The following is a 24,974-nucleotide window of genomic DNA, read 5'->3' on the forward strand; positions in this document are numbered from 1 at the left end:
GTACATAGATAGGTAACACTTCACTAAGTTTTTGACTTTAATGCACCAGCTTTAGCTAATTGATCTGCAGCCTCGTTGCCTTCGATACCACTATGTCCCTTAACCCACTTGATTTCAAATCTGTGATCATCAAACACCTTGGAATGAAGGTTGAAGAAAGATTGCACTTTGAGGAACTTGTCGTATGCCTCCTTCAGCACTAAGCCGGCCGACCTTTGTTCAAAATCTTTGTCAGTCCAGGTCGGTGCATATTTGGTCAAGATGTTGATTACAGTCTCTGAATCAGTTGCTAACACATACTTGGGCAATAATTCGGATGTGTCTCCTGTCTGAAACTTTTCGATATCTCGCATTATATGTGACAGCGCTGCCCTAGTTGCATAAACTTCACCAACAAAGGAATCTGTTGAGTCAAAGTCTCTTGTTACTGGTTCAGATAGGTTTCTCGCATCATTTGGCCCAAAATACACACCGTATCCACATCTCTTGAGGGTAGGTAGATAGGAGCCATCCATGAATACATACTTCACGTCCTGGCTCTTGTGGGACTCGACTCTATGTTGTCCATGCCTTGAAGTTATGTGGTCAAGTGCAGTGCTTTTCTGCTCTTCTGAAAACGCCTTGTCATCTGAGCCATGCGTGAATCTCTTTGCAGAGTCCAGAGAGTCAAACTTCTTAAACGTGATTCCCTTGGAACCACGCACAGCCTTCTGACAGTCAGCCCATGTCGTGAATATCGACGACTCACCGTTTGGATAGTTGACCGCGTAATATGAAGCCTTTTGTCGTTTGTGTGTAGGGTTGTAGGAATCATCTTTCAATGTTGAATGGCTTGGTGCATTCCTCTTTAGGTCATTCATGGCAACATTGGGTACCGGTCTAGTGGTTTGGAGAAGTTGGTTCGACACTGAGGGCCTTGCAGTCATTGATGAAGAGGATCCAGCACCTCGTGCAAACGCTGTGGCCTCTTTAAGATCACCAAACTTCTTGTATACAGCACCTTTGAACCCGTCAACTTGCTGTTTGCACTCATCCCAAGTAGAGTAGATCCCCGGTCTACGACCGTTTCGAACTGCATAGTACTTAGCCATTTGGCTCGTTGAGACACTCCTGGTAATTAAGAACGAAATCTTGTAATGAAATACCAAACAGAGCCCTGTCCACACCAACAGATGGCCAAATGAGCCTCTAATCCTTCTTGCCATTGAAAGTGAAATGAAGTAAAGTATATTTAAATCCGGTCCGATGAGCCCTCGAATCTCAATCCTTCCAACACCGGAGGGACAGAGGGGAGGGAAAAAACCTCCAGCAACGGACGATGCAAAAGAAACACACTGGGAGCATCAACAGACCCGTTAACAAACCCGTATATCACACACGATGGGAGGTTTCCGTTTCCCTGTGAAGGTCAAAAACCCCACCTGCTATGTCAATGCCCGTGTGTTGCGTGACAACTTCAAGCGTGAGATGGCTGCTGAGAATGAAGTCACCATCCAGGCCTTGAAATACATTGCTAGAAACACTGCTCTGCCCTCAAGGGCCAGACTTGAGGCCCAGCTGCAGCTGACCACGATGCCAAACTATACACGTATGAACACCGTTAAAGATCGTTGTGTGTTCTCTGGCCATGCCAGAGGTATCATCAAGGAGTTTAGAATCAACAGATACCAGTTCAGAGAGAAGGCTTTGGCTGGTGAGCTTCCGGGTGTCCGTAAGGGTTCATGGTGAGGGCACCGAGCTCCTGAGCTGGTTTCGTATACAGATGGAACCAATCTGTTGCGCAAGGACTGGTGTATTTCCGTGCTGTTTCGAGTTTCTGCGGGGGAAGACAGGTCTTTGGCTATGTACATAGATATTGCTGTGATGTGAGTGAGCGGGTGTGTATTCTCCATATGTGCAACAGAGGGACTTTCCGCCCTATGTCGCACGCTCTCATCAAATCTGAACTCATTTATATAGATAATGTTGTTCTCTGTTATGTTTTAAAGCAAGATTCTCCTGTAGTTACACCAATACTTACCTGTAGTTTACACCAACACAGTCATCGCCTGAAGATGAAACAAAAGAGTAACAGACTGATGAAAGTATCCAGCGATCCTGTATAGCCCTTGTAGCCACCCTTATGAGCATCCAGTGGCCATGTGTTGGGCCCTCGAAGCGCTTTTAAACGGTGAGCCAGTGTAGCGAAAATGACATCAAAATATAACAACGTAGGCACCAAAACCACAAAACAAACATAAAAAAGTAAACAAACAATCAGAACAAAACACCCATCATAGCGGCAACGAGTCTGGCATACAAAGAGCGATGCCTAATTACAAGAGATCGAATAAGAGTGTGCTCCGTGAACTCGCGTTGCTGACGGACCATGGTGATACAGCCGGGCTACCACTATACCGTACATCGAGATCAGATGTTAGGAGACATTCGAAGGAGATTATCAACGCCTTCTTCAAGACTTCAGAGATCCCGAAAGAGGACGATTCTGTACTGCTGGATGCTGTGGAGAAGTGCAAGCTATGGAAACAATATGTTGATCAGGACGACGGCTCTGACTCTGAAGTTGAGAGGGAGCCTGACACAGCTGGTGATGCTTCCAGCCCATCAGATTCTGCTGCTGATAAGGCAGTTGAAGACGAGGTACTGAACTTCAGACTCGAGGGTAAGCTCAGGACGTTCTATGGATTGCATTCTGGATCGTGTGCAAGTACTAAGAATGCTATTTTCGAGTTCCCACTACCGTTGGGCGACGGGCTTAAATGGCTGAATTCAAAGACATGCTTCAAATTGCCCTGGGATTACTACAGACCAACTGTGGCGGATGAAAACGAGGTTTTCCATTGGGAGAACAACTTGAAAGAGTGCAACTGGATAGCCTCGAGACGACCAAAGAAGGCAAAGACATGGCCATCTTGCAATTGCACAACACCTCCTTGTGATGATACTTGTCTAAATCGTTCTCTGCAATGCGAATGTAACGCAACAAACTGCTCATTTAAGCATGAAGATTGTGGAAATAGGGCATTTGCCAACTTGGTCACTCAGATGACATCGAAAATCCTGTATGCGACTGGTTGGGAAGTTAGACCAACTGAGCAGAAGGGTTTGGGGTTGTTCGCTATAAGGCCTTACTCAAGGGGCACTCTCATTGTAGAGTATACAGGCGATGTTATAGACTTCTTTGAAGTGGAGGACAGGGTCGAAACCATATATAAGGAGAGATCGCAGTATTATTTCATCAGACTTGATGATAATTTGATCATTGATGCAGGTCAACACGGCTCCGTGGCTAGGTTCGTGAATCATTCCTGTGACCCAAATGCTGAAATGCAAAATTGGGTTGTAGACGAGACTCCAAGGATTGGTCTATTCGCTAAGAAGGATATTGCTGCTGGTGAGGAAATAACATATGATTATAACTTCGAGAATGCTGAAGACCCTGAAAAGTGTTACTGCGGCTCAAAACACTGTCGAGGATACATCACAAGGAACCCTGAACCTGATGGAGGCACCAGGGTTACCGGGATTGTTGATACTGAAATCATCAGTGAACCTATTCCCCATAAACATAAACGAAAAATGAAAATGAAAGCGGTAGATAAGGATGAAGAGGAAGATCAATCAGAAGACGATGAACAAGAGGTCGATAATGACAGTGTACCCAGTGAATCTCCATATTCTGACTATGAAGTGCTAGAGGAAGCAGAAGATGAGGAGGAGGATGTGGTTGATGATGAAGGATCGAGTCAAATGTCGAACCCTATTGATGAGCTCATTTCCGACAGCGAGGGGGAAAGCATGTCAGTGGGTGACGATTCATTCATCGATGATGACACTGGACTTGAGGAGGAAGTGAACGAGGATGATGATCTTATTGGTGATGATAGTAATCATTCTCAACACTCATCAATAGGTAAAATGGACAACACTTTCAATAAGAGAAAGGCTATCATGCTAACAGGATCCAATGAGATGTCCACCTCAGATAATACCATAAACAAACAACCAGAAAACAGATTAACTGTGTTTTCTGTAAATGATGAAGAAGTAAATGATGACCACCAAGGACATGCGTTAATACTGAAAAGGAGAACTCGCGCAATCCTTGGAAATGATGAGGATGAGTCCATGGGGAATTCCAGTGAAGGGGTCAAAAAGAGACCAATAATTATATCCGATCAAGACGACGACGACGAATATAGATTCCAAGATACACAGCAAGGTGAATTTGATGGACTTATTACAAATGTACATGCTGGTGATGTTCTCATGGAAAGAGAGTATACAAGGAACCAGGATGCTTTGGAAATCATTCCTTATGAGCCGAACTGTCACTCGATGAAAGACAACAACGGATTACAAGTTTCGAAACAGACTAACCCGACTCCAGTACTTAATCGGGATACGAGTAATCATGGATCAAATGTCCCTGGATCATTAAAACGCCCAAGAGTATCCAAGAAGGCACCAATAGTTAGAAAAAGACATATTGTTCGTCAGAGCGTCAACAAGGTGAAATCTCCACCAAAGGAAGGTATTAAGGCCACAGACATATTTGGACATGACTTGTTCAAATTGAAAAAAAGTAAACGGTCAATACCTGCACAGCCGGATGGTGATAGACCTACCAACGAACCAAAGCATGTTCGAGGCTTGAGTTGGTCGAGCAATGACGACCGTTCAACTTAACCGTCGGTACATCAGGAAGATAACACTGCTTCCACGGTTCGAAGGAAGAAAGCCTTCATTTACCAAGACCCTTACAGAGATATATTACCACAGTACCATCAACAATCAGCATTTCAAACGTCTATGAAATTCTATGTATTTGAAAAGTTGTTTTTTGTTGGAACCCTTCTCTTGGGACCTCTACTTCTGGTTTTTGTCAAATGGTTCAAGCTCTCGGTGGATTGTAACTGTGCAGAGTCAAATGTTGAAGCCTTCTTAAAAACTCTTGGTTTATCATTGATGCTGTTATCGGCAATTGGAAGTCTTATTGGTGCAGTTTGAGATCTTTGTAGAACTCTTTCAATTATTGCACGTCTTGGGTCACTGCTCTCCTCACTTTCAACGGTCTGTTCGCAGTCACTCTCATCATATTCGGACGAATTTCTGGTAGGTGGGTCTGCCTTAACACTCTTCAACCCCTTTAGTTGTGCAGCCAGTATCTGTTTGGACTCACTCACAACCCTTGGTTTGGGTTTGACCTGTGGTGGTTCCTTTTTCTTCAAACTATTTAAGACTTCAAGAGCTTCTAATTGCTTAGTGGAAGGCTTGCGAGCAGGTGGGGGTGGTTTCAAAGCCGTTACCTTCTTCAAAGCTTCAGGAACGGAATCTTTCTCCTCATATGATGAGTTTTGTTTCGAGTCTGTTGAAGCTTTCAAATTTCCCTTATGTGAAATAGCCTCTGGGACCTTTGCAGAAGGCTTTCTCACAGGAACCGGAGGTTTCAACTTCTTGGATGCCTGCATGGCCTCTGGGATCTTGGTAGATGGCTTTCTCACGGGAACAGCAGGCTTCAGCTTGGGGCGAGACATATCATGCGCATCTGTTTCTTCATTGGAACTATTTATAGGAGTAGGTCTGACCTTTTTGAGAACGATGGTCTCGATCAGCTCGGCAGCTGGCTTGGGTTTCAACTTTGGCGGTGGTGGAGTATGTCTTACATGGTTCAATTTTGGGCTGTTCAGCTCTTGCAAGTTCTTCTCTCTTTCAGCTTGAGCTTGTTCATTTGCCTGTTCAACCTTCGATAAAGTATTTGAGCTAGAATGTGGAATTGGATTGACCTTTGGCTTGTCTACTGTATGTGTGTGTCTCTCTAATCTCGGGTTGTTCTTTGCAGACTCAAGCCACGTGGTTTCATTGGCGATCTTTTCAATAGTATAGTTTGGCTTAGTGGATACACCCTGATGGAGCGTTGAAGGAGACTTCAACCACTGTCCCTTTGGTTTTACTGCTGGTGGCTTTGGGCGTGCCGTTGTTGGTTTTGACGGCTCTAAACGTTCAGCACGAACCACGGTTGAGCTCTTTGGCTTCACAGCTGGCTTGGGCTTTGGAATCGACATTGGCTCAAGAGTTCTCCTTGGCAATTGCGGTTTATTCTCTTTGACATTGTCGTCAGGATGGTCAAATGGACCACTTAATGGGGATGAAGCTCTCGCACTGTTCAGCTCTGATGTTTTACGTCTTGAAGGAAGGCGAGGTTTCACCTCCTCCTCTTCCTCGTCCTTTTTGCCAACGGTGTGTCCACCTGGATTATCACCGATGAGTCCATTGATAACACTGTCAATATCACGTTTTTCAGTTTCCGACAGCTCGTACTTCGTCTTTGAGGGTTTTGGCGATGACGATGCATCACCACCTCTGTTCGAATGGCTTTTGTATACAGCATGCTGTTCACGATGTCTATACGGCTTCTTTTCAGAAACGTAGTCGTCAAACCTCACTATCTCGAGGTCGTCGTACTTCTTATGAGAATGTCTTGTGAGTCCGGTTCTCGTTCTCGACGGCAGTGGTGGTGCTTCACCTTCATCAGTGGTTTTGTTGGACTTGTCATAGTTATAGGCAGATTCATACACAAGTTCATCAACACTCAGTGGAATGTTATCCTCCTCATCGTCATCGTCGTCGTCAAACTCATCAATGACTGGTCTTGATGGTCTCGGTGGCCTTGGAGGCTTCGCAGGTGCACCCGTTGTGTCCTCCGTCATGTTACTCTTCTCCTGCTTCCTCTCCTGCTTCCTCTCCTGCTCGTCCTCCCTCTCCAGCTCTTTGATCCGTGCAAAGAAGTCCTCAACTGAGGGATCCATCTCGATCTTCGTCGTCATTTGTCACCAATTGAACTGCTTCTAAAGGCTGCTTCAACTGAACAATTGAGGAAAGTGCGCTCCCCCCAAACCACTCAACAGACAAATGCCAGCACTCGGACCAAGGAGCCAATAATACACGTTTCTGGAACGTCCGGAACAACGAACGCGGCAGCCCCTGCTTCATTCCGAAAATGTGTATCTGAAATCTGGTCGACCCCAAAAACCGGGTGTCAAAACGCTTTCATCATCCCCATAACAACAACAACAAAGCACAGAGGAACACGCATACAAAGACGCATAGATACAATGAACAGTGTTTTGAGCTTCTGGAATCGGACGGTTGATGGGCCGATAGACACTGATACTACTAATTCTTTGAAAGATTCCCAACTGAGGTCCTTGTTGGAGGAGTTTCTGGCCGATAGTGTTAGCTTGGTGTCCATAGTGAACTGCACAGGCCCTCAGAATGTTGAAGGACGCCCGTTGATCCTGATGGACCCTTCGTTTATGGACACCCAGAATATGCCAATGACCTCGAACGCAAGCCATGACGAGGTACTTGTTCAATTGAAGAAAGTCACCACTACTGGCGAATTCCCCTTTGTTTTGTTCCCGATCAAGATCAGCGATTCAGCATGGTGTGTTGGGATGTTGGACACGCACCCCAAATCTGGGATCCCAGAGCTTGTTCTCGTCTGTTCTGAATTTGACCAAATCACCCCTGACAGAGTTGAGCTGATTAAGGAGTTCACAGCTTCTTTGGTCTCTCTGTTGAGGATTGCTCCGACAACATCGCTAAGAGTTCGCAAACTTCGGTTCGAAGACGCTTTCTTCGCTGCGGAGAGTCAATTGGTGACAATATTGCTGATTGCTAATATCATATGTGACTATTCAAAGCAGTCAAGCCAATTCTTTACTGCTATCGTCAATTCCAAGACGGACCCCACAGTTGAAGTTACATTCACTGATTATCGCAAGCAATTCGATACGTTGGTCGGATCACTTGGAACTGGCACATTCAATGGAATTCCTCCTTCTTCCAACACCGAGCTACGCTTTATACAAGACGTTCAAGACTTCAGCAACTACACCCGCAATCTTGACGGGGACAGGCTGATCTTCCCTGAGAGTGTATTGAAACTGGTGGAGGAATCAGGAATTGTCGAAAGATTCACTAGAGATTTTGTCGATACCACGTCTGTTGTGAAGTTCATCTCTGTCCAAGCCAAGGAGGATTCAAAGCACGTTCAGTTGACGGATTGGCTCTATGCTCTGTTGACACAATTTCCTAGTGCCGTGCCAGTTGACGAGACAACGGATGTCCAATCCAACGAGTTTGAACGCCTAAAATTCAAGAAGAGGGATTTCATCGATTTCATATGTACGTTTTCAGGAATTGATCCATCATTGGTTTTCAATGAACTGAAAAGCGTTAGTGCATCGAGAAGACTGGAGCGTAAGATGTCAGATGCCAGATTCCACTATGTTAGATCCAAGAGAAACCCCAAACTAATTTGGAGAGTGAGGCCCAATAAGAAAGGTGCACGCCCTTCTTTATCGATGATTATCAACCCACGTGATCTGATCAACTACTGCTACTATGGACATGCTGTTCTTACTAAGCATGGCTCAGTCAAGAGATCTTACGATGCTATAAAGCACATTGACAACGTGACAAGAAACATGGTCTGGTTTGTGTGCTCCCATTGTAAAGCGTGTAACTACACTTCTATGCCATTAACCCTTACCAATAGGTCTGGGAACATCACACAGCCGTTCCAGAAGCTGTGTATTGAGGTTGTTGAAAGCAAAAAAGACGACTACAAATGGATATTGCTTGTTTGTGATGAATATAGTCAGTTTATCTGGTTATTCCCCTTGAGAAATAAGAGTTACAGCCAAATCAGAGACACTTTGATGATCTTCTTCAACTCCAATACATTTGTCAGTGAAGAGATTCAAACGTCGACTCTACGTACTATAATGTCACAACTTGTGAAGGCTGAACTTTCTGGGAAAGTCGGCATTTCAACTGATAGCTATGCTCCTTCTTCTACAGTTGGAATATTGAAGGAAGAATTAGAGAAATTACACTCAACAGACAGTCAGGAACCATGGCCAGTATACCTTTCGTTGTTATCAAATCAACACAATACAAACATGAGAGGAGGATCACTGGAAAATACACCGGTATCCCTACTGTTTTCTCATGGTCGTGCTTCTAAGATGCCGTTTAGAATGACCTGAGTAGTCAATTCTGCCAACTACAAGGAAAATACTGGTTGTATCCACCGAATGCACCAAGTCACTAGCTCTGATGCACTAGTCGAGGATGCTCTACACGGTGCACATGGTGCTTCACCAGACGCGGAACAAACGATTACTATCCACTACTCTTTATGATATAAAACAAATGAAATAATCGCTCTCGATGTACAACTATTTGTGGTACGTAAGATATATAAATAGCGAGCCCTCAATAACCAATAACCGTTGAAACCAAACAATCCACCATCCAACAGGTAATAATCCTCCAAGTTCCCCAACTCAACATTGGATGTACTGTGTATATGTCTGTACGCTTCACGAACAGGTGCCACCTGAACATGTGAGCATACCATCACAATGTAAACATATATAATAGAAAAAAAACCGTGTAAAGGTGTCCCAGCACCTTCTAATCCAGAGCAAAGATACCCAATCGTCTTCAAAGCATCCCCTTCCCCACATAACTGAAACGTATGAGGAGGAAGGGCAGAACCTCATGATGGTGCCTTGGCACTATCATTTGCACTTCACGATGGTGTTCACCTCCAGGATATAACGGCCCTCTTTGAACTTCTGGTTCTTCTCGTCGGTCTGGTGGTACTTCCACCCAACCCGGTGCCCACACTGGTGGCACATGATGTCGCTCACAAGGTATCTTCCCGTGATCATCGTACGGAACTCCCTTCTACCAAGGGTCACGTTAACAACCTGGTCCATCAAGTAGGCGTCGCCCGTGTGACCCCTGTAGTCCTTGGAGAGGATCAAACCAGAGGTGGACAGGTGTGTTCTACAGCCACTACAGCCAAAGGTGGTGGCCTGTGTCTTCTCAGAGTCGATGTACGTGGAGTAGCGTATTCCCATCAGTGTACGTTGCTATAGCTTTGTATTGGTAAGGTGGTGTATTCTGTGCTGAACAAGTGCAACCAATTGGATTGGTGATTGCTTCTGGGGAACAGAGGACTCAGAATGAGTGACAAGGCAACCACACAGGCCTATCCATGGCTCGCGGTATAAATTGAAGCGTCTTTAGTCGTGCAAGTAACGTAATAAATTTAGCAGCCAATCACAGTAAATTATGTGTCAAAACAGCCTCAGACGCACGAGATACGTAGACTTCTTAAACGGGAAGTGGCCGAAGGGGAGAGACCGCATTGCTGAGAGTCAGGGTAATCCGGGGGTAAACATACCGGAAATGAAACACCTGGACACCACCACCCGCACACCACCCGGTCCTCTCCCGCAAACTCTTCCTATCGCGGGCTCGCCAAAGCATACAAACACAGGCTCGCAATGGGCATTGGAGAGGACTTTCGCCACAGCGCTATTGTTGTTTACAAGGCGCTTGCGATAGAAGTTCACGTAGCTCTGTGAGGATGGAGTTCATACGAGTTGCGCGTGTTGACGATGTCGTACTGCACAAGCGTGGACAGATGATCCACGGGTCTCTACACCTGACAACACACCACCTTATCTTTACTGTTTTGAGCCCAAAGCCCAATGAGCTGCGGGAGCTGTGGCTGTGCTATCCAATGATCAGCTCTGTGGAGTGTTCCAAGGGCAGTGCACTGCTGAGGCTGCTGAGGCAGTTGCAAGAGGAGGACGGGTCGAGGGACGACTTGTCGAGCTCCATAGTTGCGCAGTTGCCCAAGTTGCACAATGCTCGGGGTGAGGAGTTGAACCTGTTCAAAGTTTCCACCATCAAGATCAATTGCAAGGACTTCCAGTTCTTGTCGTTTGACTTTGTCAACGAGCAGGAGTGTACGGATGTATTTGATTCGATCATGAAGCTGACCTGTTTGACCGATACAACACAGCTCTATGCGTTCATATACCAGCCGAATCCGATTGAAAAGTCGTTTGACTCCTGGAACATCTACAACCCAATATCGGAGTTTGAGAGACAAGGTCTGAACTTCAACCATACCACACAAGGCTCGTCATCGAGCTGGAGAGCGTCAAGTATCAATTCGAACTTCAAGTTCTGTGATACCTATCCCCAGACTCTTATAGTTCCAAAGACCATATCTGATAACGTGCTGATCCACGCCTCAAGGTTCCGGTCGAAAAACAGGATCCCAGCACTGTCTTACTATAACAAGACCAATGGATGTACCATAACTAGGTGCTCGCAACCGTTGGTTGGTTTAAAACAGTCTAGGTCCATCCAAGACGAGAAATTGGTTGACGAGATCTTTAGATCTAGTGATAACTCAGATACCAAAGTCAACATCCTTGTGGATGCAAGACCCTTAACCAATGCGATGGCACAGTTTGCCTTAGGCGGAGGCTCTGAAAATATGGATTATTACAAGAAATCTGAAAAGGTATATCTCGGTATAGATAACATCCACGTGATGAGGGATTCTTTAACACAGATGTGTGAATGTTTAGAAAATGTTGATGTCAGCTCCAAACTGAACAGGCAAGACCTGAACAGATCCCAATGGCTGAAATTTCTGACCTTGTTGTTGAGCAGCACTGAGAAATTGGTGAAGTCGTTTGCCTTGAACCATTCTAACATTTTGATACACTGTTCTGACGGATGGGATAGAACTGCACAGGTGAGTTCCCTCATACAAGTGTGTGTTGATCCATATTTCAGAACCATTGATGGATTCATCACAATAGTCGAAAAGGAATGGATCTCATTTGGTCATAGATTTAACGAAAGATGTGGACATCTAAGCTCTGAGAGCATCTTCAGATCTCAATTAGATGAGAGCAACAATGCCTTGAAGACCATGTCCACGAGGTTTAGAAGGAAAAGAGCCCTGAAATTCACATCCCCAGTCTTCCAGCAGTTTGTTGATTGTATATACCAACTACTTCTCCAGTATCCAAGCGAGTTTCAGTTCAACGAGAGGTTCTTGCGAAGACTAATCTACCACCTCTACTCGTGTCAATATGGAAACTTCCTCCACGACAACGAACGAGAAAGATTCACCACCCAGGTGAGATTAAAGACTAGAAGCGTCTGGGATTATTTCCTTTCGAGAAGAGATGAGTTTTCAAACAAGTCATTCGAGCCCAAGGAGGCGTTGATAATCCCAAACTACAACAAAGTGAAATGGTGGTGGCAGCTCTACGGTAGGAGTGACGATGAAATGAATGGAACCGTCGTGAGCTCGCAAAAGGGGAACAATGCCGTTGCTAACGGGAATACAGGTGACACCTACAACGATTCATCTGAGGACAAATCTCTCATAGTTGAGAACAAGTTCCAAGAGATGAGTGTTTCATGATACATCTCACCAGCATTTGACATGATTGGTTTCTCTCTATTATAACAAAAATCGTTTGTACACATTTTAACTAGATCACATGAATACACTGGGGTCTTCCATTTAAAGTAAATACTAACAAAAAGAAACAGCCAATAGAGATGAGGCTGAAAGCAGCATTGTTGGACCCCCAGAAAATCATCTCGAGCGAGCGAACAAATTTTGCGTGACTCTTTCTTATGTCACTTTTGATTTTATTAACTGGTGGTTAATTAGAGGAGCTGGTAACAATGGTAGTACATTCTGCTGACGATGATGAACATATGAGACACTCTCATTGGACGAGTGATATGCTGTCTGCATTGGCAACTCTTGTATGCGAATCTGGGAAACATAGAAAGCCCGGGACGAATAGAATGACGCATGAAGCATTGGTGGACATTTCTAACGGAATGACAGTACATTTCCCAGAGGAGTCTCATGTTGGTAAGTTTGAGACTGAAAAGCTATCAAAGAGACTAAAGATCATCGTGGACGATTATATGCTTGTTTTTCTTCCCTTGTCAAAGCAAGAGCATGTCGTTGGTTACAACCCACAATTACACCATTTCGATGTTGCATGTGGAAACGATACTCATGAATCAATCAACTGGGCAAAGTTCACTGTTGCAAAGGTACTCGGTATTACAACAAAGGCTTTGAGTAAGTTCTTCACTGAGAACTGTGAGTACTTGGAAATCATAGTACCATTTATTGAGATTTCTGCGGTGGAGAGACGAGCAGTGCTGGAGAGAATTGCAACCCTGAAAGAAGAACTCGGAGGAGTGTCGTTCGTCAGTGTGTTTGAGCCCTCGCTATCTTCATGGCGTTCAAAAGTGTGCCTGGATCTCCTCCCGCAGATGGTGGATCTCGGGTATTGTTCTAATGATCAAATGAAACTGTTTATCAGAACAAACATCGATATTACATATCCAGATTGGAAAGTTATTCGAATCCTATCATCCAGTGATCAGATTCATGATAAGTTCCAAATGTTAGTTGATCAAAAGCTCATTGAGGCCTGATCCACCAACAGCTGCGTAAGCGTACGCATGCATCTTGGTATTGTTCTATGACTTGCTCCATGCTGCATATTCGTCGTTTACATGTATTTACAATGTTCTTTGCTATATCTAATAGCTCATGTTCTATTTTGAGTCAATTGACTGGAATTAATGTCAAGTTGCCTCTATTTCTGTTTCTCTGTATAAGGTGATTCGACTTTTGCTGATAGATCTAATGCAAATGGGAAGAACCATTACGACTCTTCCTTCTCATGTTGGAGGTTTGGTATCGAAGAGGGCTGGTATATTTGTCGTACATTGGTAGAAGACAGAACGTTCTTTGTATTGTACCATTGTTAAACCAGGGAATTGTATATTCTGTTTCTACAGAAGACTCGTGGAACCTACAAGGTGGAGCTAGTCGCATATAACATTGAAGAAGGACATATACCAATGCTGGTGATATTGCTCAAGATAGATTGGTTCACACTTCAATGGCAGTATCAATTGGGAAAGATGGATGGAACTTACACTTTCAGGTTTTACAAAGGTCCATAAATGCTTTGAGTATACACTTCTTGGTGGGAGAATGAATACCAGTTTGAATTGTATACCGGCATCACAATAATCAAGAAGCTCAAAATGGTACTTCTCTGGTAGAAAGGACAAACCAACAGAGTGTATTCTGAGCAACAAAGGGCCACCTGAAGAGGTCGTATGTTTTCACCAGTTAACTGGAGATTCTTATGGAGAATGACGAAGCATATGTAAAGAGCTCACAACGAACCCGGGCAATGTTAGCAATATTTATGAATCCTGTATAAACATCAAGCTCTATGGAATGAGCCAATATCGAAAGATTCAGATTTAATGACCCTCCATTTGTTATTCTTTGAAATGAATAGATCATTTGGTCGTGAATCTCAAGCCGGAAGTTTAATGTAAAGAAGGATATTATAGAAGCAAGGATAGCCAGTTGCTGCTTAAGAGATCTAAGTTCACTTATATATGGCTCCAGAGCTTTAACACAATACTCTTAACCATGTATTCAAGTTGCGAAGAGAGTAGTAGCCTACAAAGTTTTCCAGTACCCATTTTGATATCGTCATGTTTTTGTTTGAGCTGGAAAACAACACTGTCGACACAACAATGAGCAAGCTTCTCAGGAAAGCAGTTCATGCTGTGTGTTATGGAAACATCAGCGAGGATGTGAAGTGAAAGTATCCTGATGAGCTGCTACCTCATCGTTTGTACACTCCATGGTTATATGACACTTTAGATCATACGGAATTATGAATATTGGATATACTCATTGGAAGAAGTATCTGATATTATACATATTCAAGCTAAGCTATGTCCTACCATCACATTATATGGCCTAACATTGAGAGATTAACTGGGCTCTGTACATAGGGTATCTGATGTTCATTATATTATTATATAATACTATTATATTATATTATTACATCATATTATATAATATTTTATTCATCGCATCGCCAAACTACCATTCGAGCACAATGCAGAACGAACATTGGATACGCTTTCAATACCCCCTCCTACTATTAAACCCACATCAACGAGCTAATTGAGCACTACCTCTATTAGATAACGTGGCATTGATCAGTCGACTCTGTCAAGCTATGAAAGCTGAGAGTCCTGACGAGCGTCTGGGTGCTATATCGGACTATAGAGAGGGACATCCGAACTCGCACAGGCTACTCAATAAGAGGTCGATTTCTATAAACAGGCCGAAAGTGATCATAAGTAGTGGATACCCAGAGTCGTCTAGCAGTCTGAAGTCGACTCGCTCGGGATACCACGGTACACACTCACAGAGCAGGAAGACAGAGCCGTTGAAACGACATCACCCTAGTCCCAACCACCACGAGAAAGAGGACCACGGTTCCAAGGGACTTGCGCTCCAGAGCAATTCTGATTCTCAAAGATCACTAAAGCACAGGAAAACACATCGTGTGAAGGTAATACCGTTCAAGAATGTCGTTCTCGGTGAGCACCAAGACAAGCACGTTAACATGTACGTGTTGGATTGTGTCTCCAATGCAGACTTTGAAGAGCTAAACAGAGAATTTGAAGAACAGATCATCAATTTCTACAAACTACGGGAGGGACAGTACCTTGTTGTTGTTGAAATGGTGAACAGCTACTCTGATACACAGTGTGCATCGCTGCTGGAGAGGTATGGCTTTGAGTCGTATGTATCGTCTCGCTTCTATGTCCATGATCCCATGAAGTTCTATGCCAAAATTGATAGACAATTTATGAAGTATGCTTGTCGACCTGTGAAGTGGGACTACTTGTTCAGCAGCCTTGGTCCAAACTTCTCAACCTCATTGGAGAACGAAGAACTGTGCATTAGAGGTGGTAGCACGAGCTTTGTATGTGGATTGAAGGCCACATTGCCCTATGCCATAAGGAATGGGAAATGTTATATAGACTGTGACATCACTAAGGACTTTGAGAAACACAATGGACGAGTTAAGAGGGCTATAAGGTCAAACACATGTTTGTTGGAAGATTCTGACACTACTGTTAAGAAAGCCACATGTCTGTCTGAGACTGCGAACAGATATGAACGGAATAAAGCCCATGCCATTGATGATATTGACCATGATGATGGGCACAGTGATGGAGGTACCAAGACTTACAATGTGAATAATGGCATTGACGATCATCACTGTAATGGTGTTATGGGTTATGACAACGACTCGAGTGATCAGACAGCAAACAAATCTCGACCGGTTATACGTCAAGTAATATCGGATGATGATGCTGTTGTTGTGGATGATGTGGTTGATAATGTTGACCATAACGATGATCATAATGTTGAGGTTGTTACACCTCACTTGAAGAATCGTGCTCGGAAACCAAACCTTTCAAGCCATATCCCAATATCAGTACCAAAAGGGATGATATCACCTTTTCAAGATTATACCAGGACAGTCAGCATAAAGACCATCGCTGCTCATAATCTTTCTACAGAGGATATCCCATCACACTACATCTTCATAGACTATGAGATGCCCAATGGCACAGAGCAGAGGAGGACATCCAAGAACTTTACACCCAGTGTTGATGAACTATGTGGAGCATTCTCTCACAAACTACAGTCAATTGGCAGCAGATACCTCAAGATCCGTGTCAATGGCCAGTTTCCACAGAGAGTGTGCTTTCTCATGAAGTCGAAAACTGATATAATCAAGGCATGGAAGGATATGCATTCGCATATTTACGAGAACGGTGTGGTGCTTCTGACATTGTGCGATGAACAAGTTGCCCAAAACTTTTGTTATAATGGCAAGCCCTGGAGCTGTGTCGAGGAGATTGAATGATCACCTGTTGCTCCAAACATACCAATGGATCCTACAGAGTTGATACTATATCTATAACCTGTATTCATGAATATTCAATAATGATGATCTGGCGCAGATACTCCTCTAATCCATCGTCTAGCCATATCGTTTAACCGTTCGCCTTTACCCCATAGTCCCATTGACCAGAAATGCGTATAAGCAAAGTTTGGTGCCACCTTTGAAGCATGGTTGACGTATTCGAATTCGTCTTGTTCTTCCCACATACCGTCCACACCTGAACGACTGCCCTCCCATGGTCTCATCACTTCATGAAGTGGCTTCCATGCCATTGATTTATAGGCATCTGAGTCCATCTCTTTCAATCTGGAAAGTGCTCTCTTGTACGCAAACTTCTCGTCAGAACCTGTGAACGTCTTCTGTTTTGCATAATCTATAGACGTTAGCTCACAACTCCCCGTAGAGCATTCCTTATAGTAGATCTTGTCATCGTCATAGTTCGATATGTTTGGTCTATAAGGTGCTGTCAGTGCAATATGGGTCTTAGAGAACGCCTCCTCTTCCTGGACTCTAATTCTGTTCTGCTCATCTTCACCATCGTTTTCACCAACTTTGGAGTCAGGGAAGAAGAGCTCATCGGGATGAGTGTCCAATTGTAAGTACAATTGGCATCTGCTCTCATAGAGTGCATCCAAAAGCGTGATGAACCGTCTGGCCTCATTCTTCATTGACATCTTTAACACCGGCACTTCGTCAATGACAAACGTATGGAAGTTCGACGCCAGCGATATGTAATCACCAGGACCGTACAGTCCAGCACACAGGTCCTCGAATTTGAAGTACACCTTGCCCTCATGATGCCATGGGATCGTGACTTCCCGTCCATAGACAGAAATCTTCTTGTCCGAGCCATCTGACAGCTGTAGCTTGGCCAGTTTACGAATATCACCTTTGCCAATAATCACATTGGAGCCTTTCGAGTCTTGATGCATCAACTGTCTATAGTCCTTGTCTGATTCGATATCCAATGAGTAGCACCTGGATTGCAACACGGCCATGAACGACCTGAAGTCGGCTTTCTTGAAATCAGTGGCGTACAGGTCCTCTGGCATCCTGTTAGAAGTGGCCACTAGGACACCACCAAGCTTGAAGAAGTACGTGAACAGCAGCTTCACGATCTTTGCAGCAGCGAGATCTGGCAACATGAACTCGTCCAATATCAGCACGGTGTTCTGAGATATCATCTTCTGTGCGATTTCAAAGAGGATGAACTCTTCACGGGTGTTTGATCTCATCTTCAGTCGCTTCAAATGGATCGTGTGGATCTCGTTATAGACCCACAGCATGAAATTCTGATAGTGCCAGCGTTGCTTGGACTTCTTAGGCAACGACTGGGCAAACATGTCCATCAGCATCGTTTTCCCCGTGCCGACACCACCGTTGATCAACAGCCCGTGAGGACTTGGGAAGCTCTTCAGATCCTCATCAGACAGCACCTTCACCAGGTCCCGACGTCTGCTCCGCAGTAGAGGCCTCCATCTCGTCGGTGTATCGACCTTAGCCAACATGCGCTCGATCTCCAGCTGTGCCCACTCAGGAGGCTCGTAGTCCTTCACCCTATAGTGGAGTCGTTGCAGCTCCACCACCGTTCTCAGCTGGTGCTGATCTGCCACCAGCTTCCCCTGGCTCACCAGGGATTTGTACAGCACCAGGGGATCAGTTATCGCAAGCGAAGCCAGGCCTCTGCTGTGTCTAAGCATCTTTGGCTAAGCTGAAATGAGATGAAATGGACCGAACTCACGTCAGTATCGACCTCTATAACCGTTGCAGTCTTCTCTTTTGTTTCTTTTTCCTGTTGCGAGGAGGTGGCTCTATATAATTGCAAAATTGGGTGTTTTATGTCCCTCACTGCCCTGATACACGGACGCATACGTTATCACCCCCCAGCCTAGGCACACGGCCCAATTGGCCCTGGAAACGGTTTCCCGAGCCTACTGGGCCCGTGCCACTACTCGTCATGGTGAAAGTAAAAGAGATTGGATTAAAAAATGGTCTATTTAAGCCGGATGAACTGTGCTGTGCTGCTAGGCAGCAGACAGGCACTCTCACTGGAGCGCAACGCTTTGACGGGCGTTTCTCTTGTAGATGAGTATCTGCGCACCGCAGAACACGAAGAACCCAGCGTACACCAGTGCCGCAGTGCCCACGGTCTCAGCAACTGCTTTGCCATCCTCCGGGTCGTTTATCGAGCCCATCATCGACTCGTGGTTGGTGTAGAAGAGGTAGGCTATGAACGAGAGGATCACCACGCCAAAGGCAGAGAGAACGGTACAGAACCACGCTTTACCAGCCTATCTCGCCATACGCCGTGCTGTTAGTAGTGCTCCGTGGGAAGAGTCGCAGTCTCAGTACATACCGACACCAATGGTTGCATCTTTTGCTGTGTATGTTGTGTTGAGGGCCCGTGAGGTTGGAGGAGTTGTTGTTGTTGTTGTTGTTGTTGTGTGCTGATGTTTTTTTCCAGGGGGGTTCTGCCTGGAGGAGCTGCGTGGAGCAGCCAGGCTGCCCAGCAGCCCGGCGTTTTCCCTCCGCCTAGGCCTCGCTCGCTACGCAGCACCAGGAACTCCAACCTGTCCAGGCGCTCACTACGAGTGCTTTAAACAACAACTACGGGCCATGGCTTACAAGGAGGTGGTTCAAATAAGTTAAAACTAGTATTATACGGCATACGGTGAGTATGTTGTAGGCTGAACGTGTCACACTCTTAGCCTCTTCCGTCTGTGAAGGCTATCGCCTTCATCGGAGGAGACGGTAGTGTGCTTCGCAGAGGTAGGCGTCGAGCCAGCGATGCCGGTGGTGGCATCACCACCGCTGGCCGGGCTGGTCTGTGTAGAGTCGCTGCGCATGCTGTTGCGCTCGTTGTCAGTGCTGCCACTGCTCGTGTAGTCCACCTTCTCCTCTCCCTCGTCGTCGTCCTCCGTGCCCGTGCTGGTGCTGGTCCCTGTGCTGGTGCTAGTTCCTGTGCTGGTGCCCGTGCTTGTCCGCACAACCTGTCCATCACGCTTCAGCATCCGCTTCTTACGGTCCAGCGCCTTATACAGCTGTCGCCACTGTCTCAGAATGTCACTCAGCTCAGCACTCGACTCCAACCACTTCAGCTCCCCCTCACTGTCCAGAACACCTGTCTCCTCGAGCCCCAGCTGCTCCACTAGCCTCTCCGCCTGTGATTGTCTTTCGCTCGTGCCGTTGAACAGCACAAGCTTCTCAGGGTTATACGAGAACGTCACCGTGTGTGATTTGGCCATCGTGTGAATTATCCACAGCACTTACTGATACGAGTCGGAAGCTACAAACCATCCAATGGCTGTGATATTGAAAAGTAGCCAAATCGCCCATGATTTTTTTGATCCTTCGCTGGGCTTCCTAACAAGCTGCGTTGAAAGGAAAAGCTCGTGCATTCCTGCGTCAACCGGCATATCGGCCTTCGTCTCTTATACGGGTTTTTTCTCTCAACATGAGCACATTTCTATTAAATAATGTTTATAGATCGTCGAATCTTCTGATGCCATGCTCGTGTTTCTGTAGATTACGCACTTGCTTTGTGGTGAGCTTCTGTTTCTTCTTCTTTGGCGTTGCCTGTTCGACTTCCGGCTCGCTGGAGGAGTTGTCGGATGATGCGTGCTCGGTGTGGACAGCGTGCGTTGTGGTTGCTGATTCTGTAGTTACGGCCTGTGCCGGATGTTCAGCTGAGGAGTCATCGCTGTCGTCTTCGCTGTCATCTTCGCTGTCATCATCACTGTCAGATGCTTGCTCGGCAAGGGAATCACTTGCAGATCCGTGCGATGTGTCGGATGCGTCGTCGCTGTCGTTCCATAGTTTCAATTTATCCATGCCTCCACTGATCAGCCTGTACTCATAGTCTAGGTCTAAGAAGCCCACCTCGTCGATGGAGCTGTGCACTCTGCTCTCAACTAGCTTGCCACGCTTAACGTCTACCTTGAAGACATCACCGCTGGAGCAGCCACACCAGCAGCAGCCATCGTCTTGCAAAGTGCTGATGATACAGTCAATACTCTCATCCTTGCAAACCTTGACTCTTGAGATTTGATCGGTAAACTCATTCTTGGAGTACTTCCACACCGTGACGATCCCCTCGCCCATACCACACACCAGCGTTTCCCCATCTTCCGGGTTGACGAAACAGGCACTCAAGATCTCATCCTCTTGGTTCTCAGACGTTATGTTTGAAGCAGTTTTTCTGGTATCCCAAAGCGACACGGTGGTGGAGCCGACAGAGACAAACTGATACACAGATTTCTTCTTCATAGGAACTATAGCGTTTATGGCATCTTCGTGAACTTTCTGGACAACGTTCTTCAGCTTTAGGCTTTCAGAATCAATGACATGGACATTGCCTTCTTCGTCGCCAATGATCAAGAACGGGTGTGTTTCGGACTTGTAGAGCTTCATTGGCGAGCAATTCTCCACGGTGGTCTTCTTAATGACTTTACCATTTGTGGTATGGGCCTTTTTCAACACGTGATCGGATCCAATTGAGTAGATTTCCTCGCCGTCGCTGTTAAAGCATATAGATCTAACGCTTCCTTTATGTCTCTTGGTCTTCCAAATGATTCTCAAGCCATCCGCCAATTCGCTATCCTTGGCCAAGGTTTCCACTCGCCATTGCTTCAGCTTGGTTTTGGACTCCACAGCCTTCGACTTCTTGTATGTTCTTTTCAAATCTTGCATCGTCAACGCCAATTTGGAAGTATCATACTCAATCATGAACATGTATCCATTTGCCAATCCCAAGGCCAATATAGGTCTTGTAGGATGGGCTGCAAATGCGAACAATGGCGCCTCGAACTTCAGTTCGAGGAGTGGAAGAACACCACTCTCCAACGCTTCGCTGACTTGTGACTTCTTCGCCTTTCTACCCATTTATCTAGCGCAATCTCGTAGCTTATGATTGATTCATATTACCAACCACTTGCACTGAAATTTTTTTTACGCTGTTTAGGTCTCACGTTGCTTGGGCGATGAGCTCTGCCAATTTCCCGACGGGTAAAACAGTTGCTTATGTAAGGAGGTTAACCCCGAAAAAATTTTAGCCCAACAGCAGCAACATCATCCTCTGCTTCAACATTGGAATCGTTCACTAGAAAAGGTATCTGACAATGTCTGGTCGTCAAGGTGGTAAACTCAAGCGTATGTGAATTGTATCGGCTGTACTGGAAATATGTTAGAGATAGCAAAGAAGAAGTCACTAACAGCTCCGATGATATAGCTCTTAAGCAAAAGAAGAAAGGTCCTCAGGACCTCGACGAGGAGGACCTCGCCTTCAAACAGAAGCAAAAAGAAGCCGAAGCTGCTAGAAAGGCTGCTGCTGCCCAAATCAAAGGCGGTAAGCCGCTCGTGGGTGGTGGTATCAAGAAGTCTGGTAAGAAATGAATGTAAAACACCGTCGTTGTATATACAATCCATAACGTGCCAATATAGCCCTTTTCCGTTTTCGTATCTTGCGCGCACTTTTGGCGTAAAACACCGTCCGGCCACGTATTTTGCACAACTGCTCGCAAATTTGGCGTAAACTGGAAAAATGACCGTAGAGTGCCAAATTTAACCCAAAAGGGTAAAATATTCCCTCCCCGGCTTCTACAACAAAAGATATATAAATACCAACGTGGATGGGGGACCCATCATTGCCAAATCCTCATCTCTCCCTTTCAGTTCTCTCGCAATCCGTCCAATTGAACAACAATGTCCTTCACCACCGACTCCACCATATACACCTTCGAAGGGAAGCTCCTGAAGCTCTCCCATGAATCCACAGAGACCAAGACGAAGATGGAGGTCAACGTCTACTTGCCAAAGCAATATGACTCTGCCTCCTCGAAGTCGATCCCGGTGCTGCTCTACTTGTCAGGACTGACTTGTACTCCCAACAATGCCTCTGAGAAGGCCTTCTGGCAACCTCAAGCTGATAAGTACGGGTTTGCAGTTGTGTTCCCAGATACATCTCCTAGAGGTGCTGGTATCGAAGGTGAAGACGACTCCTGGGACTTTGGTTCAGGTGCTGGTTTCTACGTGGATGCCACCACTGAGAAGTTCAAGACCAACTACAGAATGTACTCCTACGTCCATGGTGAGCTCCAGACAAAGCTGGCTGAGCAATTCGACAAGCTGGACTTTGACACCATCTCAATCACTGGCCACTCAATGGGAGGATACGGTGCGCTCTCTGGCTTCTTGCAAAACCCTTCAAAGTACAAATCAGTCAGTGCTTTCGCCCCAATCTCAAACCCTTCAAAGTGTCAATGGGGTGAGAAGAACTTTGGTGGTTACTTAGGCGATGACAAGTCCCAGTGGGCTAAGTACGACCCAACAGACTTGATCAAGGCCTACGAAGGTCCATCTCCAGAGATCTTGATCCATGTTGGTAAGGCTGATCCTTTCTACTACAGGGACCACCAATTGCTCCCAGAGAACTTGGTTGAGGCATCCAAGGGCACTCCGTTCGAGGGCAAAGTCAGCGTCAACTACGAAGAAGGGTTCGATCATTCTTATTACTTCATCTCTTCATTCACTGCACAACATGCTGCGCATCATGCAAAGTATCTCGGTCTTTCGAATTAACTATCTAAGGGCTTGGTCAGTCGTCTTTAATGACAATTGCACTGGAATGCCACCCGGCAGCTGCAATGGCAATGACTTTCCCTTCAGTCTCCACCAATGTAGGCTTTCTAACCCTAATTGAACCACGATCTTCCCTTTCAGAGCCCTGTGGGTCCGTTCCCAGCCCAAGACAGCCACAGCCTGCTGATTCCAAGCCCCATGAGTATAGTGAGCCGTCGTTACATAACGCTAGCAGATGATAGTCGCCTACGGCGACGCTAATACAATTCTTGTGTTTCAGCTCTTGGACCAGTTCGGGCTCATCTCCATCTTTAGAGCCGAGAAATACCAAATCATCGTTCGTAAAACATGCAAAGGTGTTGAAGTTACCACTCAATCTGACAAACTTAGGCTCTGTGGTGTCACAGTTCTCCACTAGAACCTTGGAGAATTTGGTCAGAGGATAAGACTCCATTCCAATCATGTCGTTTCTGAACAATTCACCCCGTTGTGTCAAGTAAACGAGGTAGCCATCACCAACCATGAAGTCAATAACTTTGTCTTCGCCGTTAATCATGCCAGTATTGGGAACAAGAGTGTGGTGTGCTACTGCGTACGGTTTCCCTTCCTCTAGAGCACTTCTCTTCTCCCAATATACGAGTCCATAGCCGTATAAGTAGGCAGCAGTGGAGTTCCAGCCAGCATGGCATCTCAGCACCTTATGGCCCTTGTCAATGATGTTGTTGCCAGACTCGTCAAAGAACTGGATGTTTATACCATATCCTGTTCGAGGGTTATCCCAACTCCATACGTTACCCGTGTTATCCAGCGCGATGAAGTGGCATCTACCAGAGCTTATAGAGATAAACTTGACATTGGAGCCCTTCTGAGGCGCATGCTCATGGTTCAGAAACCTGTTAGCTGTATCAGTTCTCGTGGTGGAAGCCTCCTGGTGGACTGGACTCGTAGATGTCAAGGGGAACGGTAATATTGTTGGATCGTTGATTCGACCTCCACCACGTCTTCCAGTGATCAGAGGTCTGGCTCTTCTTAGCCTTGCAGCAAGATCTGGAGGGAAAGGCACACCGCTACCTCCTTCATACAGTGTTCTTGTGGGCTCCGCGTGCTGTTGTGTCACTTCGTAATCAGCTGAGTCCGGACCAACGCTGCGATGTCCGCTGTGCCAGCTACCCAAAGAATAAATCTCACCGGCTGATGTCAATAGCTGATGGCTGAACCCACCAGCTGACACGTCAGCTAGCACAAACGTATCCAACTTGGGAACCAAAGTAGGCACCGGAACCCCTGTTCTGAAGGCACTTCTCGAAACGTGATCTCTAGGGATGTCAGAGGAGTTGAACCCTAAGCGACCCCCAACCATCGAGCCCCAGCAGTAAAGCCTCCCCTTCGAGCGCTTCTCATAGAGCTCAGACCACTTGTTCAGGGAATAAGGCGTCGGCTTGGATCCAAAGGTCTTGTAATACAGCTGCTGCCAGACATAGGAGGAGTTGCTGATCTGATAGTACAGTGATTTTGACGTCAATTTCAAAGAGGTGATGTCCTCAGGGCTTAAGAAGTAGATGAACGTCTCGAGCACGTCTTGTGGAAGATCAGCAAACTGAACCATCCTACTACTTGGGTGTATATCTCGGGTAATTGACCACTCGCAAGCATCAAAAGGGTGTA

General features: G+C 45.7%; 16 protein-coding genes across 16 annotated transcripts; 7 read left to right on the forward strand and 9 right to left on the reverse strand.

Moving 5' to 3' along the window:
* Nucleotides 1–23: 23 nt before the first annotated feature.
* Nucleotides 24–1,205, reverse strand: RNH1 (RNA-DNA hybrid ribonuclease; the record flags this gene model as incomplete). Its single annotated transcript, XM_020216646.1, has 1 exon — nucleotides 24–1,205. One exon carries the CDS (start codon nucleotides 1,203–1,205, stop codon nucleotides 24–26), a length of 1,182 nt encoding a protein of 393 aa, XP_020068558.1.
* A 135-nt stretch (nucleotides 1,206–1,340) lies between these two features.
* MRP2 (mitochondrial 37S ribosomal protein uS14m) lies at nucleotides 1,341–1,990 on the forward strand. The gene has a single exon (XM_020215737.1). It carries the CDS (start codon nucleotides 1,381–1,383, stop codon nucleotides 1,726–1,728), a length of 348 nt encoding a protein of 115 aa, XP_020068559.1. The 5' UTR covers nucleotides 1,341–1,380; the 3' UTR covers nucleotides 1,729–1,990.
* Nucleotides 1,991–3,045: 1,055 nt separating this feature from the next.
* Nucleotides 3,046–3,483, forward strand: CYBJADRAFT_131326 (SET domain-containing protein; the record flags this gene model as incomplete). Its single annotated transcript, XM_020212981.1, has 1 exon — nucleotides 3,046–3,483. A coding segment is annotated over one exon (438 nt), but the record flags the coding sequence as incomplete, so codon positions are not given.
* A 1,271-nt stretch (nucleotides 3,484–4,754) lies between these two features.
* BSP1 (Bsp1p) lies at nucleotides 4,755–6,971 on the reverse strand. The gene has a single exon (XM_020217659.1). It carries the CDS (start codon nucleotides 6,825–6,827, stop codon nucleotides 4,821–4,823), a length of 2,007 nt encoding a protein of 668 aa, XP_020068561.1. The 5' UTR covers nucleotides 6,828–6,971; the 3' UTR covers nucleotides 4,755–4,820.
* A 144-nt stretch (nucleotides 6,972–7,115) lies between these two features.
* On the forward strand, nucleotides 7,116–9,056 carry FOB1 (replication fork barrier binding protein FOB1; the record flags this gene model as incomplete). The annotated part of the gene is made up of 1 exon (XM_020216647.1): nucleotides 7,116–9,056. The coding sequence occupies one exon, from the start codon at nucleotides 7,116–7,118 to the stop codon at nucleotides 9,054–9,056; it is 1,941 nt and encodes a 646-aa protein (XP_020068562.1).
* A 352-nt stretch (nucleotides 9,057–9,408) lies between these two features.
* MOH1 (Moh1p) lies at nucleotides 9,409–10,077 on the reverse strand. The gene has a single exon (XM_020215738.1). It carries the CDS (start codon nucleotides 9,936–9,938, stop codon nucleotides 9,594–9,596), a length of 345 nt encoding a protein of 114 aa, XP_020068563.1. The 5' UTR covers nucleotides 9,939–10,077; the 3' UTR covers nucleotides 9,409–9,593.
* Nucleotides 10,078–10,383: 306 nt separating this feature from the next.
* Nucleotides 10,384–12,319, forward strand: YMR1 (phosphatidylinositol-3-phosphatase YMR1; the record flags this gene model as incomplete). Its single annotated transcript, XM_020213442.1, has 2 exons — nucleotides 10,384–10,637; nucleotides 10,710–12,319. The coding sequence occupies exons 1-2, from the start codon at nucleotides 10,451–10,453 to the stop codon at nucleotides 12,317–12,319; spliced, it is 1,797 nt and encodes a 598-aa protein (XP_020068564.1). The 5' UTR covers nucleotides 10,384–10,450.
* CYBJADRAFT_169372 (uncharacterized protein) lies at nucleotides 12,291–13,470 on the forward strand. The gene is made up of 2 exons (XM_020215739.1): nucleotides 12,291–12,372; nucleotides 12,451–13,470. The coding sequence occupies exon 2, from the start codon at nucleotides 12,589–12,591 to the stop codon at nucleotides 13,360–13,362; it is 774 nt and encodes a 257-aa protein (XP_020068565.1). The 5' UTR covers nucleotides 12,291–12,372; nucleotides 12,451–12,588; the 3' UTR covers nucleotides 13,363–13,470.
* Nucleotides 13,471–14,984: 1,514 nt separating this feature from the next.
* On the forward strand, nucleotides 14,985–16,694 carry CYBJADRAFT_164326 (uncharacterized protein; the record flags this gene model as incomplete). Its single annotated transcript, XM_020213846.1, has 1 exon — nucleotides 14,985–16,694. The coding sequence occupies one exon, from the start codon at nucleotides 14,985–14,987 to the stop codon at nucleotides 16,692–16,694; it is 1,710 nt and encodes a 569-aa protein (XP_020068566.1).
* Nucleotides 16,695–16,768: 74 nt separating this feature from the next.
* Nucleotides 16,769–18,433, reverse strand: CYBJADRAFT_131395 (uncharacterized protein; the record flags this gene model as incomplete). The annotated part of the gene is made up of 1 exon (XM_020212985.1): nucleotides 16,769–18,433. The coding sequence occupies one exon, from the start codon at nucleotides 18,431–18,433 to the stop codon at nucleotides 16,769–16,771; it is 1,665 nt and encodes a 554-aa protein (XP_020068567.1).
* Nucleotides 18,434–18,778: 345 nt separating this feature from the next.
* On the reverse strand, nucleotides 18,779–19,021 carry CYBJADRAFT_131446 (uncharacterized protein; the record flags this gene model as incomplete). Its single annotated transcript, XM_020212991.1, has 1 exon — nucleotides 18,779–19,021. A coding segment is annotated over one exon (243 nt), but the record flags the coding sequence as incomplete, so codon positions are not given.
* Nucleotides 19,022–19,240: 219 nt separating this feature from the next.
* Nucleotides 19,241–20,096, reverse strand: CYBJADRAFT_31836 (uncharacterized protein). Its single transcript, XM_020217660.1, has one exon. It carries the CDS (start codon nucleotides 19,976–19,978, stop codon nucleotides 19,430–19,432), a length of 549 nt encoding a protein of 182 aa, XP_020068569.1. The 5' UTR covers nucleotides 19,979–20,096; the 3' UTR covers nucleotides 19,241–19,429.
* Nucleotides 20,097–20,213: 117 nt separating this feature from the next.
* JIP5 (Jip5p) lies at nucleotides 20,214–21,614 on the reverse strand (the record flags this gene model as incomplete). Its single annotated transcript, XM_020216648.1, has 1 exon — nucleotides 20,214–21,614. The coding sequence occupies one exon, from the start codon at nucleotides 21,612–21,614 to the stop codon at nucleotides 20,214–20,216; it is 1,401 nt and encodes a 466-aa protein (XP_020068570.1).
* A 130-nt stretch (nucleotides 21,615–21,744) lies between these two features.
* CYBJADRAFT_31840 (uncharacterized protein) lies at nucleotides 21,745–22,281 on the reverse strand. The gene has a single exon (XM_020217661.1). The coding sequence runs from the start codon at nucleotides 22,155–22,157 to the stop codon at nucleotides 21,876–21,878; it is 282 nt and encodes a 93-aa protein (XP_020068571.1). The 5' UTR covers nucleotides 22,158–22,281; the 3' UTR covers nucleotides 21,745–21,875.
* Nucleotides 22,282–22,433: 152 nt separating this feature from the next.
* Nucleotides 22,434–23,309, forward strand: CYBJADRAFT_131475 (S-formylglutathione hydrolase; the record flags this gene model as incomplete). Its single annotated transcript, XM_020212993.1, has 1 exon — nucleotides 22,434–23,309. One exon carries the CDS (start codon nucleotides 22,434–22,436, stop codon nucleotides 23,307–23,309), a length of 876 nt encoding a protein of 291 aa, XP_020068572.1.
* Nucleotides 23,097–24,946, reverse strand: SAF1 (SCF ubiquitin ligase complex subunit SAF1). The gene has a single exon (XM_020215740.1). It carries the CDS (start codon nucleotides 24,913–24,915, stop codon nucleotides 23,326–23,328), a length of 1,590 nt encoding a protein of 529 aa, XP_020068573.1. The 5' UTR covers nucleotides 24,916–24,946; the 3' UTR covers nucleotides 23,097–23,325.
* Between the last annotated feature and the right edge of the window lie 28 nt (nucleotides 24,947–24,974).

This window comes from Cyberlindnera jadinii, assembly GCF_001661405.1.
Source record: "Cyberlindnera jadinii NRRL Y-1542 unplaced genomic scaffold CYBJAscaffold_16, whole genome shotgun sequence".
Taxonomy (NCBI): domain Eukaryota; kingdom Fungi; phylum Ascomycota; class Saccharomycetes; order Phaffomycetales; family Wickerhamomycetaceae; genus Williopsis; species Williopsis jadinii.